Below are 14,951 nucleotides of genomic sequence, written 5' to 3' on the forward strand. Positions count from 1 at the left end.
ATAAAAATCTGTCTGGTAGCAGTGCAGGGTTTGCTGTTTTCAGTTTAAGCAAAAAATGTAAAATCATTTCATGAAACAGCTGGTTACTTAACTCATTGTGGAAATTCACATTGCTGGAGAAGCATTTTGTAATGTCCAGAGGTACAGGGAAATAACTTGGCAACTCGAGCAACAATTCAAGCCATAATAATGGACATGCAAAGACAAGTAGGTTTTAAATAAGCAAATAGATTTGTGTTAAAATAGATTTCTTCTCTCTCCCCACTCCAACCTCCAGACAGAGAAACAAATGTAGGTTTAGTTACCTGTATCAGCTGTTCTTACTGACATATGCAATGCAAACTGTGAGAAAATATATGCAGGTCACATATGATCATGTTGTAAGCCAATGTTCAGAAGCTCTTGGATTTGCAGTTAAACTGAAAATCCTGTGGACAACTTTCTCCTATTTATCTTCTTAGTGACATCTCTGGGCATAAAGATTTAATACATTTTTTCAGGTTAATGACTTCACACTCCTTTTTTAAGTGTTTTCCTGTGCATTGTATCTTTGTAAAAGAAGTTATTGATTGAAAAGGCTGCTTCTTTTCCTCTGTTACATATGCACAATTGATTACAAATGTAGAGGTTGGTCATAATTTAATTTGGGTGTTTGGATATGTGGCTTTGTGTTTGTGTATGCTAATTTTATTTTATTTTGCTTTACAATGGACAAGGCTTTTCGCTTCCAAGTTTAGGACTTTGAAACATAAGAGTGTGTTGATTTGCACTTTATAGAGAATGTTGAAGTTAAATGTCTTGAAACACAGGACCAGGATTGTTTTTAACTGTTGAGTTTGCAGGAGTTTATTAATAAGTCATTGTATTAGAAAGCTTTAACATTGAGTATCTCAAGCTGTATGTAGATTTATTTAGAGGTTTTTTAAGAGGGATGCTTTGTGTGTGGGGAGGTAAAGAATCTTGACAGACTGGTCTTTTTTGTGGTGTTTTGAGCCATGTACTCTGTGTTATAATTCCTGTGATGTTTTTTAGCCTTGATCCATGCAGTTCTTCTTAAAACTCCTCTCATATGGCTAGGTAATTCTTCTGCAAACGAAGTCAAATTCTGGAATAATAACCCACATATAATAATCATGTTTTTAAGGTTCCTGTTTAGGCTTGACACTGAAGGATCAAATCTCTATCTTCCAAAGCCTTCTGTTTGGCTTTGGGCAGGTTAAGAGACTTTTCTGATATACATGAAATAAAATCCCAGGAAGAGCTGCCATAGTGCAGCGTTGAATGAGCTTAAGCTTTAACAGCTTGAATTACCAGCAGGTACAGTGATGTGCTTATGCAGATGAAATGATGTGTCGAGTCTCTAAATGACCTCATTTTCTTCTTTTAAGAACACAAATGTACATATTCTGTTTATGTTGAAAAGTTCAGTGATTTCAATAAGAGAAGGTCAGCCTCATGCCTGCATTCAATAGAGAGCAGGTATAAGGATGCACTGCTTAGCTCAAAAGCAGTAAAGCCTTTACTGTATTGTAGTATAGTAGCTGCTCAGTATTGTAGCTGCATCCTGGAGTAGCCTAGTCAGCATAGAGGTTTACCAGAGAGACAAAGAAGCTGTGGAAAAGTGTTTGTTCTCTTGGGTGGTTTGGTCAACTTTAACTGTGTTCCTTGTAGAGTTAAGAATTTTTTGATCCAAGACATACTGTAGTCTCTGGCTACAGTGGAGGAAGACACTGTGAAGGGAAGGAAATCTGTAGGTAGTTTCAGGACTGGTAATAGTTTCAAGTGTGGAGCATCAGGTTATTGGAATGGAGTCTGTGCAGGTGATTTTGGTCATTTCACATTTTGCAGTGATTTCGGTTTTCTTGAAGGCTTCTGCAAAACTGTTTCACATCCAAACACGCTTGTGGTTATACTATGGTGGAAGTGTAGTGGAAACTATCTGGTATCTTGTGTGTTTGGTAAAGCCTGGGTTATTCTAGAAAGCAAAAAGAGTACAAACTTCACTAAAACTCCATTCCTATTTTTGCAGTAGTGTACTTAGCTGGGGACAGAGGTGGCATTTCTTACTGTTCTCTCCCTGTTTGTAGGAAGCAGAGTGGGTCATAGGGCAGCTCATAGTCTTGGACCTGAAAAAATTCTATAGTTTGAAAGAGGCAGTATAAGGCAGCTCTTCACAGCTGGCGACTGTGCAAGGTGCTCTTACCGCTTCTGTCAGACTGCTGAGAAGATTCTTTTGTCTTGCATGGAGTAACCTCAAACATTTTTTCAGTGCTGAGGAGCAGAAGTATGCTTTCTTTGTCTCCTGTCTCTGATATTTCCAGATTACACTGTAAGGTGAGGACAGAGAATTTCCTATTCTTAACAAGCAATGACAGAACAAGTAGAGAAGGAAGATTTTCAATTTAGCTAAATTAAGATCACATGATATTTTGCTGTTGTGCTAGCTACCAGCCCTGCAGATGTTTCCTTTCTTTCCAGTTTAAGGATGTAGCTGTTAAGAGGGTTGGCTTTTGCTAATAGGTCTATAAGAAAACAAGGAAGCTCTCAATTTCTCTTTGTTGTTAATGTTTTTCTGACTAAATTTAATATTATGAACTCCATGTTTGTTGTTATGAATAACAAAATTCAAGATACAAACAAAACACATAGTGAGAGTTGTTTGCATCTCTGTCCTGTGAAGCTTTTTCATTATATACTTTTTACTCTGTGTCTCAGTGCTGTTGCTTGAAATGGACTGTTACTCTGTAGCAGTATAAATTATTATCTGAACTGAAGTGCACTTAATTAGCTTGCAAAGCATCCAGTCAATAAATACACTTTCTGGATGTGTACAAGCTACTACAAATATATGTATATATATATCTGTACACACACAACATAGGATACTTTTTTGTGTGTATATACATATATAAAACTAAAATAGACATATGGTAGATTAATGAATTGAAATATGCTGAACTTGGTAGTATTTACAGTTTAAAGGGAGATCTGAAAAGCTGGTTTGTTTGTGGGTAATTCACGGGTTAGGGGCTAAGTGTGGAGAAATCCTGTTTGAAAAGTGGCAGAGCACTAGTCATACCAGACATGGTCTTGGTTTTGGTGAAACTGAGAGCATTGTTCAAAAGGTCCAGCTATCAGAACTATAGTATGAGAAAACCAGAGCTTGTGCTGTGTAGAAAAAGAAAAAAGTTATTTTAAGTCTAGACAGACTTAGTAAGTTGGAATTTTCCTTACTTCAAAGTAGAACAACTTTCTCAATCTCGCCTGGCCTGGGAAGCTGAAAGCTGCTTTCCTTCAAGCAAATACGCCTAGCTAGGCTCAGTTTGCAGAACCACTTGGGGTGTTACTGTTTTTAATCCAGAGCCAAGTAAACTGAAAAATTTTCAGTCAGTTGACCAGACACATGGAGGGGACATTTTTGAGATCATCCTTGCTGTAGATAGCCTTCAGCTTTGCTTTTTAGGTCTTGTGGAGCAATGAGACTGACATGAGCATGAACTGCTTTACAGAGCTGCCTTTCATTAACAGTAAAGTGCAGTAAGGCAAGTTTGAGCTGTGTAATAACATGCACACATGGAGGCTTTTACTGTTTGTTTTCTGTGTATGCCTTGACCTTTATGAGAACTGAAATCCCTTTATCTTGAAAATACTGTTTCTCCTTGGAATGACTGTGTTTACTACAACGCTAGTAGTACAGAAGTAGACAGAAAGTACACAGAAACATGTATCCCTCTGTCCTGCTTCCAAACCCAAGCCAGCTCTGTAGCCTGCATGGTGCTTGACAGAATTTTGTTTCCTTCCCTGTGCCTGCCAGCCATCTGCCATGCTGGCACAGATGCTTTGGTTTTGAAAGGTCGCAGATTTCCCACTTACTTCATACACTGGGAGTAATTACGTATTGCCATCTTAGTTGCCTTTATCCTTACCTGGTCTTAGTTTGAGGATATGATTTATATATTTTACTGAATTAGAGTATTCAGTCCTGAGATGCACTTCAAAGTTTGGTGTCCTCACTAACCTCTGCCACAGGCAGACAGCGACTGCCTTTGTTATCGAGCAGCTTCTATTCTGTCTGGGTGAGATTCACAGTCCTAAAAGACAGGTAGCTTTGCTCCCAGGATTTTGTTCTAACGCATGCCTGAATTCAGCCTGGTTAGTTCACCAAAAAGGACACAGGCTTAGTACCCTAATGGTGTGATGAGGTGGCCTCCTGTGGGGGACACACCTAGACCTGTGGTCCCTCCATCAAGTGATGCTCATGTCTTTACTGCCTTGCTTTGCTCTGGATTGTCCCATTGTGGGTCTCTGCAAGACCCATGAGGGGGCTAAGAGAGGGAGAGCTGCTCATGGAGGCCACCTTGCCATTGTTGGGGGCTCACCAACCCAGGTGAGCAGCAAACAGGAGGAATGACATTGCCTGTCCTCCCCTTAGTCTTACTGTGATCACTAATAATCTATTTCTATTTTCCTGTTGTTTGATATTGAACGATTAATTGTAGTAAGTCTCCACTTGTACTAATAAAGGATTTGCATCTTGTTCTAGTGATAGTTGAATTTTTCAGTTTGTTTCCCTCTGTTACCCTTTTCAATTAGTGCATTCCAGTCAGCGGCAATACAAGAGAGTCTCAGTAAATATCCTGTGCTTCATGCATGAATTACACTTTCCTGATAAGAGGTGAAGGGGGACCCTGGTGATTTTGAGTGCTGATGCTTTCTCTGAGTTTGGGAGTTGAAGTCTTCTATGGAAACTCTTTCATTTTTTCTTCCCCCTCCCTCCTCCCCCACTTCACAAAGAACTGTAGCATGGAAGAAGGGTTGTGCCCCCAGTTCCAAAACCAGACAGCAGTGACCCAAGAGTGAGGGCCCTGACTAGAGCAGCTTTATCTGTCTCTGTTAATGCTGTCTGCTGATGGTTTTATGTGTGTGGACTCAGGCTGTGTTTATCTACACATCTCGTCTTGTGGTGAGTGTGGTTCTGTAGCTGTTTGATCTTTAGAGCTTTGAGGGTTTGTTTATATCTGCATTTCCAGTTTCAGGTGCTTCATGACAAGGCAGCCTCCTCTTGGTAACTACTGAAAACAGACTCAGCAGTTACAAGCACCGAGCAACTGAGTCCTTCCTGCAGCTTTCTTAAATACATAGAACTGAAGTGGACAGGATGGAGACAGATATCTTCTCTCTCCTGCTCTGAGGGTCTTGCTGCCAGTCAGATCTGCTGAGTGGGATCCATTTCCCTGTGGCCCATTCTGCAAAGAGGAATCCTTAGATATGTTCTGGGGTAGGAAACTCTTCTGTGCTTCAGTACATCACTGTCTCAAACTGACTGATTTTTCTGTTTGGGGAACACTCTCACTGTTATAATGGGAAGCTGTTGCTTGTCTCTCTGTAGATAAAAGCTTTCTCAGTGGAGTGAACTAATTTCACTACCGTGTATCAGCATATAGTAAATGTCAGCAATCACATAAATGTATAGGTGATACTGTTAGATTGAGTATATTGTGCTGTGAATCTGTATTGCATTTTAATTGTATCTTGAGAGTTCAGCTCATAGATAGAGGGAAACTTTTAACTTAGTGATTTATTTCTGCTTGGCAAAGTTCATTTTGACAGGCATTGATTACATTCAGCCATGGCCAGGTAAAGTTTGTATTTCTAAAAGGTAGACAAGAAAAAGGATGTACTTTTGGATTGAAGTAGGTAGAGCATGTTGGTAGGAACAGTTAATTATTGGTTATTATGTATCTGCCATCAGTTTAAATCTATACATAAATTAAACATTATTACTTTTTTTTAACCTTGTTACTTGTTTAGTGTGACAGGTGACGCTGGAATAGTATGCAAAAATGAATGCTCCAGTTTGACACTAAAAATACTGAAACATTTGTGATATTTGTTAATTATCTCTGCGCACTAATTTTGATGTTAGTAAAGACAGGACAACCTTGGTATTATGCATGCACTGCTGCACGCGTCTTTGGAATTCAGCTGAGAGTTTATTAACAAGTCTAGCATGTACAGCTGTTAAATATTCAATTGGTGTTTTTCTCAGGTTTTTTTTTTTTTCTGTTTTCTTTTTTTTTTCTTGCCTCTCTTGCTTTCTGCTAATTCTAGATGCCTTTTTTATGATGTCAGTTACTATCCAGAATCTTACATTGAGGATTTTTATAGATTTCTTCATAACTCACCAGTTTGGCAGACTGATTTCTGTCCATCCACGTGGGTTTGGAGAATATTGTTGATTACATTCTGTAGCCATCTTTCAAGGACATAAAATGGTGAAACTTCTTTGAGGGAAGGACACTGTCAGTATATAAAGTGACAGGTTTTATTTCCTGCCTGAATTTCGGTCTCCGTTAACATCGGACCTATTCAGGGCAAGATTACAAATTTTGGTAAACATACAAGTCAGTCAGAAGTTTGGACAAGTGGGTATTGGACACAGAGGCCTAAAATGATTTGGGTTTGGGGTTTTCTGTGTTCCAGGTTTCCTGCTGGTCTTTTTGCAATGGCTTTTTTCAGTAAGAAGTAACTATATTTCCTGAGGCTAAAAGTGATGGAACTAATTTATTTGTTTTGAGAAGAAGGTTGTGTTCTGAATACCTGGAAGATGGGTTTACTTAAAATGTCACCCTTGTGTCAGTAATTACTTTTCTTCAACTGGGAATAACTTCTGTGTAAGATGCTGTTTGTACATTCCAGTTTGAAGACGCATTAGAAATTACCTCACTACATCTTTAGACTGTTTCATTACATGATCATGGTATTTAGCTTTATAAATGTGAAATTAATTTCACTTGAAATTTTGGTTTATTAGCTTGAGAACTGAAAAAAAGGACTCAGTTTACACCTTGTGTGAGTGATCCCCCTTCTCAGGTAAGAAGGTATTTTATCTACTAAGATAAAATACTGGCTGTCTTTGTGTGCTGGATATGCTTTCCTATGCTGCAAATGAGGTGGAGATAATGTATCTCAGAAAAGGTTGTATAATCTTTTATATGTCTGCCTTATAGGCGGATTTTTTTCCTACACGTTCTGTAGTCTTAGCCAGAAAAGACCTTTTTATTTCTTCTTTGGCTTTTTAAAGAGCCTGTTTCATTGTCACATTAAAATGAGGCCAGGCTGTTCTAGAAAAGCCTTTCTCTGCAATAGCAGATATTTAACAGGGCAGTTAGCTAAGTGACAGTGACTGGGTACAAAACTGGGGAAAGCAGATGACCCTATACGAGAAATATCCTTGTTTTCAAGTGAGTCCAGCTATTATTAGAGCATTTGGAATATCCTGTCAGTGTCTCAGAAAGGTTTTAGGGATCAATAATAATAACTATGGGTTTTTGCTCTGGCTTATCTTAGTAGTTACTAAAAAGCCCTAAAAATCATAGGATGACTGTTGAATCAGTAAAATCAAGTAACATCAGCTCATTTTCTATTCAGCATGTATCTCTCTTGCTGAACTGCTGTATCAGGTATCACTTTTCTTGGTAGATCAGCTAAAAGTTGAACATTTACTAAGTGCAGCTGAAGCAGGTGCTGCCGAGCACAGGCAGTCTCTGTGTTGTGACCCAGCTACTGATAGAAAAGTCCCCTGGATGGTCTGGTGGTGAGGGAGGTTATTTAGTTGGTTTGAGAATTGGGGTTTTTTTGTATGTTTGTTTTAGTTTGGTTTTTAAATACAGATGTAGACTCTGAAAAATGTAGTCTGGGAAACTCTTACATTTACAATGAGACTTTTATTTATATAATTTATTTGTGAAGCATTCTGTATGGTAAAAAAAACCAAAACAGTTAAAAAAGATAGCAATTCTGAATGCCAGTCCCATGCCCCATTTCTTTAGAAATATTTTTGAATTTAGGTGCTGCAAACAAAATAAAGATAGAAATTGGTTGCTCATACCAACTTTAAGAGGGCTTGAATGATTTTTCCAGAATAGATAGTGCAATATATCAATTACTTCTTGTGTTCACAATTTTTCACCTATGAAGACAGTGTTCAGAACTTAGACCATACCTATTTATCTATTTAGACAATGAAGATGACTATTCTTTATTTATAGCTTCAATTGCCTACAACTGTCATGTAAGGATTTTTAGCTTGTACAGTACAGGTCTGTAAATTGATCAGAAGGTTAAAAATTAGAGAAGCTTTAGAGAGCATGCAGGCTGGATGTGTTTGCTTTTTTAGTTATTTTAGACTGATATAATGGGAAACTATTGCTTTGAGACTTAATTGGAAATAATATTATTTACAAATATTAATGCTACTTATTGATTTTACATAATTCTGTTACTTCATGTTAAGCAGCCAGTAATTCCTGTAGTTTTTTTATAGTGCCGTCTGATTTTTCATTGATGTTTTCATTGCTCAGAAAGAAGGGTTAAGTATAATATTAAAAACAAGGTATGCATTTTACAGTGCACTGAAGCATCTGTTGTGTGTCCTTGCAATTGCACAGAACAGGAAATTATGCTTTGAGATACTTTGTGCAGAAACCTTGTATGAAAAATTCCCCAGGGAAATGATGCTGGAATCATTTTTAGTAGCCTGGGATTCTTCAGTCCTTGAACTTGATTGTATGCATTCTGACTTTGATTTTGAGGACTGAGTCTATAGAGAAATAAACATACAGATCTTCAGTAAGGGCTATGGCGCAATAATCTTTGGTTTGTTAGATCTTATATGAAAATGAAGCATTCATTTTTTTATCTCTTGTAATGCAAATGACTCTACCCAAAAGACAGATTCCCTTATGGGTATGAGATACTTACATATTTGTAACTTGATATTTGATTTGCAAAGAAAACCGTGTAGGGACTTTGCCTTCAGTGGTGTGTACTTGCCTGTGCTAAACATCATCTGTTCCTTGCTTGCTGTCTTGCATTTTTGTTTTGTTTATGTTTTTGAGAGCTTTTATTGTTCCTTTTTAAAGCTTTTTTCTGGCAAGGGACATTCTGGTGTGTGTGCTGAGGTTGGAAGTGTCACAGGGTTACTCAACAGATGTTGACTCTCTTTATAAATCAGATTCTTGCTTGTTCATAGTGGTGGCTGAAAGTTGCTATTACTGAACGTGCCTCACAGTTAGTACTGATACTGGCTTTTTCTGTTACCCTGTTGGCAGACCTTGAAGGGGTCCAAGGTTGGCATGAAGTTCACCTTTCCCTTTTGGTTTGCTCCTTCAAGAAATAATTGACTCTGAGTTTATGAGTAACGTTTAGTTCAGTAACTTATGAATGCTAAAAGTTTACATGAAATTACAAGGAAATTAGAGGTTCTCTTCATACACTGAAATGCTGAAACTCCTGTTTCATGAAGCCAGTGAATTTCTCTGCATGGCTGTATTTTGAACTGAGGTTACAGTACTTGTGTTTGTTAATTATTGTCATCAGTTGTTAGATATACTAAAACTACCTTTTGGCTAATTAAGGAGGTTTTTGTTAGAAAAAAGATGAAAGTATATTGAAGACTGAGGTTTTTTTCAGTGGTACATTTAAGCTTTCTGTTTACCTATTTTTAACTATGGGTATTTGCTAATGAACATTTTTCAATATCTGTGGTTGTTGGATCATTTGGAACTTTGCATTGTGTATAAAAATCTGAGAGGAGAAACAAAAGATTGCAAGGGAATACTAAATAGATGGGTTGCTGTGAGTCATTTGATGGAGGAAATCACTGTCATTTTTTAGAGGCCAGTGATATTATTTTTTTTTACTAGGAGCTATTTCTTTTGCCAGTTTACTAGGATCAAAATGTTCTTACTGGCTCCAGTTTCTGCTTGTGTCTTGACTGAAAGCCTGAAAAGCGACATTTATTTGTGCAGAACTGATAAAATGCTCTTGTGTTCAGAAGCTGAACAATGTGGTTAGGAACACCTCAATAACAAACTCCATCCTTAGGCTAAAGGATTATGTAAATTTTGCCCTAATCTTTGCATTGTTTGAACTTTAAACTCAAACCTCTCATCTTGGCAGTTCGGCAGTGCTCACTAATTTTTTGTTCATTAGTCATCTAATTGCAGAGTCTTCTTGGTTTCACACTAACACTTTAAAACATGAATGAAGATGATAGATGAGGACAGACTAGGCTGAGATAAGAATCATTGATACTTATAACTGCTTTTTCCAAAATCTGCTGTTAATTCATCCAGGCTGTTCGGAAGAGCAGGCTGTCAGGATAGATTGTCCATATTTTCTTATTCCTGAAGCAGCTCCATTGCTTGGCTTGGCTGTAGTGTCCACTTTTGTTTTTTTATTGCTGAAAATAGGGTTGTTGGAGGTAGGGAGGCTGGTCTTTGAAGCACTTGCTAGTATTTGCTGGTTCTCCCTGTTGGACATCAGCAAGATGTGGATTTCTGAGGACAGACTGTAGCATCCATGGACAAATGTGTTGTGTTTTGCATACCTGAATGCAAAATGTTGTTCTGGTGGATTAACTCTCACCAAGGAGCTGCAGTACTTTCCTTGTAGTAATATGTGTTGCTCTCATTGTGGTTAGAGTGGAAATGCTCTCTTATCTGTAGATGCTGATTTGAGTTGGCTGAGCCCACCTTGCTAACTAACACTGCAGTTTGAGATTCTAGCTCTAAGACTGAAGCAAATGAGATTATTTTGAAGTAGGACAGGGAGAAAACCAAGCAGTAAATTCTGACAGGGATCAGCCAGTTGCTGAGCCACAGCAGCAGAGCTACTGGAGGACAAGAAGACTATTATTTCTGTTTGAATACCCTTTGAATAGGCTATAGGCTCTGGTATCTAAATTTGTTTCACGCATCGTTGAACTAGAATCTTTAGAGGAGGGTCATAGGATTTTGCATGCTTTCTTTGTGTCTCCTGCCTTTGAGTGCTGGTGTGGCACTCACTTTGAAAGTTGAAATAGAAAATTTTTAATGTAAGGCTGAGAAGGTAAATATTTTAATATGTTGCTTGAGTCATAGTTATATAAAATTATCCATAAGAAAAAACCCACCCAAGATTGCTTATTTCTGTAAGAGAGGAAGGATTGCAGCTGGACTGTAAAAGGAAAGGAGACTCTTTTACTTTTGTGTTTACAATTTGCATACTGAAATGTTCAGAGAAGATAGCCAAGGGTGGAAAAAGCAAAGGTGAAATCACAGATATGCCTATAGGAAAATGTCTTACTGGAGAAGTCTAACCAATTGCATGTTCTGTTTTACTTGCATTAAGTGAGGAGGTACTAGTCAAGAAAATCATCCCTGAATTGTTGGGAAGCAGAACTTTGTTTTGTACTTGTGTATGTGAGATATGTACAGCCAGAAGTGGGGTCCCAGAGAAGTCACATGTTTCTCTCTAAATAGAAGGCAAATAAAGCATGCAACCTGCACACATTTCTTGTGGTTCCTTCAAGTCTTTCATTGTTGAATTTGATTTTTTTAAAATATCTAACTCATTTAAAATGTAAATGTTATTCTATGTGCAGTATGACCAGAGGTGCAGTGGTGTACTGCTTTAGTGTACACATTTGAAAATGCTAGTGATCATCAAGTTTTTTTGGTTATGGAGGGAGAAATTCTATTTTCTAGTGTACAGATATGTCTAGGAATTCTTACTATTGTATTCTTTTTATTTTTCAATGGTCCAAATTAAAACTCCTCTGCATATCTTTTTCTATTTCAGGCATCAAAAAATAAAGATGGAAAAGAGCAGAGTGAAGCTATATCACCATCGGAGGAGGAAGAAACTTTCTCTTGGCCTGGTCCTAAAACTGTCGTGCTAAGGAGGACATCTCAGGGTTTTGGCTTCACCTTAAGACACTTCATAGTTTACCCTCCGGAATCTGCAGTTCAATTTTCTTTTAAAGTAAGTGGAATTAATAATGAAGCACTTTATATAAAGCCTTGTACCCTTTAGGGTCAAAAATCCAGCTTCCTTGAAAATAAATGTGTTTATAGATCTGTTTTACACAGGTGAAAGATCCCTTGTAAGGTGAGCGGGCTCATGGCATTGTTTAATAGCTGTTTGCTGATCTGTTCAAATAAAATCTGTTCAAAATCCTTAGTTGACTGAGGATGTCAGTCAGTTAAAAATATTTGTATTGTGGGTAAGAATTTTGGTCATTGCAGAACAGGAAGGTGTTTCTCTGTACAGATTCTTCTTTTATCCAAAGCCAGTGTCATTAATTAGTTTGTACCTCTTCTGAAGTGTAGACTTGAAGGGTATGATGTTTGAGTTTTGTTGTTGGTATTTTCCATTCCCCTCCCCAGCTGAAATTTGTCACACCTTCACATTAAGAGATGAAGAAGAATGTTTGCCTCAGTTTCTAACTGAATATCCTAAAGTTAGTGTACATTAGAAAGACAGATTGGTTTTTCTCTGTTACATTCTTTCTGCTGAAAATAGGATCTGCAGTTCTCTATTAGTGAAGAGATACATACAAGATCTATACTGGCCTACATTAAAAGACAACTTTCTTTAAGTGTTTTACTTTTTAAAAAAATTAAAACAAGAATATCTGAATGTTAAGTAGCTGATTGGTCTTCCTTGCTCAAAGCATGTATATGTTCTCTTCTGTGGCTGAAGCTTTTGGAAGTTGCTGTAATATGGGGTGTTGAGAAAAAGTCCATTTAATAATGAGAGGAATTTGAAAATTGAGAGAGGGTGTTTCCTAGTGAGTTCAAATAACATTTGCTCATTTTAAAGGCATCAAGTGTAATAGTTTTCATGAGCCATGCTATCCCTCAGGTTTGCTTTTGCTTTTCCAGTTAGGCAGAAGTATAAATTGTTACCAAGCTGGGGAATGGGTATTGAAGCTTTCCGGAAAGAGCATGAAGTTAATTGACTCATGTATCTCTGCAGGTGTCTTTCAGTAAAGTTGTCTGTCTTTGCCTACCCTTGGTGGCTGTAAGATTTCTTTTGAAGTAGAAAAAGCCTTGCGGAAGGAAGTTGACACATATTTCTAGTTCACTGCAGCTATTCAGCCTTCACTTGAGTGCCCAATATTTTTCCTTGACAAGGAGTGACTGAAGTTACGTGGAAGTGAAACTATTAGCAGTATTTTGTGATCCAGATCCAGCATTTCTGTCGTTGAGCACAGGTAATAGCAGCCTCTGGTTGAATTCAGTGTGAAACAGAGGAAGGAGGCTGGGGAATCCTTAGCTTTGAGCTGAACAAATGACATGCACTTGTTAGAATCTCTCAACAAGAGCCCCTACTTGTGCTGAGGGTGAAAATAAACAGCATGAGCAAGATTTGCCTCCTTTACTAAGAAGTGACTGGATATGTTCTGGAAGAAAGCCATCACTAGATGCCTCTGAGGGAGTCAACATGTTTTTCTCATGCAAAAGGAGACAGGCACAAGGGAAGAGCATTATAAAAAAGAAATGTCAGTCTTCTCTTGTTCATATCTGATGGTTTCTGAGACCCAAGCAGTTTGTAGTGAGTCCAGCACCTGTAAATCTCAAGACTTGTCTTGAAGCTCTTAACTCCCTCTTCTTCTGCAAGAAAGATCTTCCTGCCTTCTTAATTTTTTTTGCTGTTTCTTCTCTGACATAATAAAATCTGGTTCATTCATTCCTATTTCTGTCTAATTTTGAAAAGGAAATGAGATGATTGGATACTGTAACACCTTTATTCATGGATTTAGCTACATGTAAAGATGGTAAGGCTCATTTGGACAGAGCCCTTGTACTGAATGGTTACATTAACCTGAATGGTTCTGTTAATTAACCTGAATGGTTATATTCGCTTTCCTACCTTTTAATGTCCATGAGGTGAAGCAAAAAAAGGAACAGATTCTCCAAATTACTACTTACAAGTCCATAAAGTGGCTTTTGTAGAAATCTATGTACCTAAGTTATGGTACAAAAGAATGAAATTCACCTATTGTCAGCCTGATGATAATGTGAGGTAAATCTCATTTCTCAGCTGTTCAATAGGATCTTTGATCAGATAAAGTTACCAGCTAATTACGGTCTCTCTCATTGATTGTAAACTCAAGTATCATTCCTCCCTCTTTCCTCATTGATCCAGATGGTAAGTGCCTCAGAAGTCACAGATGTTTCATTTTGCACTCCTCAAAGGGAGTATAATAACAATATATGATTTGGTTTTCTGACTGTTCTTAATGTTGTAGTAGCCTTGTCCCTCCTTCACACCTGAGGATGCAGCCACTGCTGATGTAAGACAGAGATAATAGCTGGATGCTGAAGATGCCCTTGACATAACAGCTGGAGTCACTGAACCCTTGACCTGTTCCTTAGAGCCACAGCCCTTTTGTTATCACAAGTGTCAGTGTGATGCTGGTGCTTTCCCTCTAGATCAGTGCAGAAGTCTCTGTTGTTTACCCTAGGGTAAAAAGCATTCCAACTCCTTTAATTTTATTGTTTTTTAATTCCTCCCTGCCCCCTCGATGTAAGTCTGCCCTACGATCTCTTAAATTTTATTACAAATCAACATGAACTAGTAGAGGTAGTGAAGAGAAAGAAAAATATCTAAAAGTGCTTTTTTTTGAGTAATCTTTCTACATTCTTTGTGGGTATATATATATATTTTATTTTTTAATACCTACTATAGGTTCCAGTTCAGAAATACTGGTGAAAATGTCTCCATTCAAAGTTCTGCTCCGGTTGCCCATGTTTTGCATGTTTGAAAAAGCTGTTAATAGGTCAGGTGGAATCCTCTGGGAAGAGGATGATAAGGTTCTTCACAAGGGGGAACAGTGTGATCTCTAGGACATAGAGCATAATATTCTTAGCCTGCAGGGTGTGGTGAAGATCACACCACAGCTGCGTATTCCATGAGAACTGGAAGATAAGCTTTCTATATGCCGGACGATGCTGCTGCTTGGAAAGCCACTGAGGTGGATTTTCTTGGAAGCAAAGAACAGAGGATCTATTAAGTGGAGAAGAGTGGGCATTACTTTATAAAATTTATAATAACCTGTTCTCTGCTTAGGTATGTTTGAGGTGTTGAGCTTTTAAATTTTGAGAAGTTCAGTGTTCTAG

General features: G+C 37.9%; 1 protein-coding gene across 2 annotated transcripts in view; it reads left to right on the forward strand.

Moving 5' to 3' along the window:
* Window positions 1-14,951, forward strand: part of ARHGAP21 (Rho GTPase activating protein 21) — a 113,338-nt gene that overhangs the window by 33,125 nt on the left and 65,262 nt on the right. For both annotated transcript variants that reach the window (XM_083864747.1, XM_083864748.1), the window contains exon 2: window positions 11,626-11,808. In XM_083864747.1, the coding sequence (XP_083720873.1) occupies window positions 11,626-11,808 (183 nt within the window). The remainder of the gene's footprint in view (window positions 1-11,625; window positions 11,809-14,951) is intronic.

Source organism: Zosterops lateralis (assembly GCF_965231275.1).
Source record: "Zosterops lateralis genome assembly, chromosome: 1".
Lineage (NCBI taxonomy): Eukaryota > Metazoa > Chordata > Aves > Passeriformes > Zosteropidae > Zosterops > Zosterops lateralis.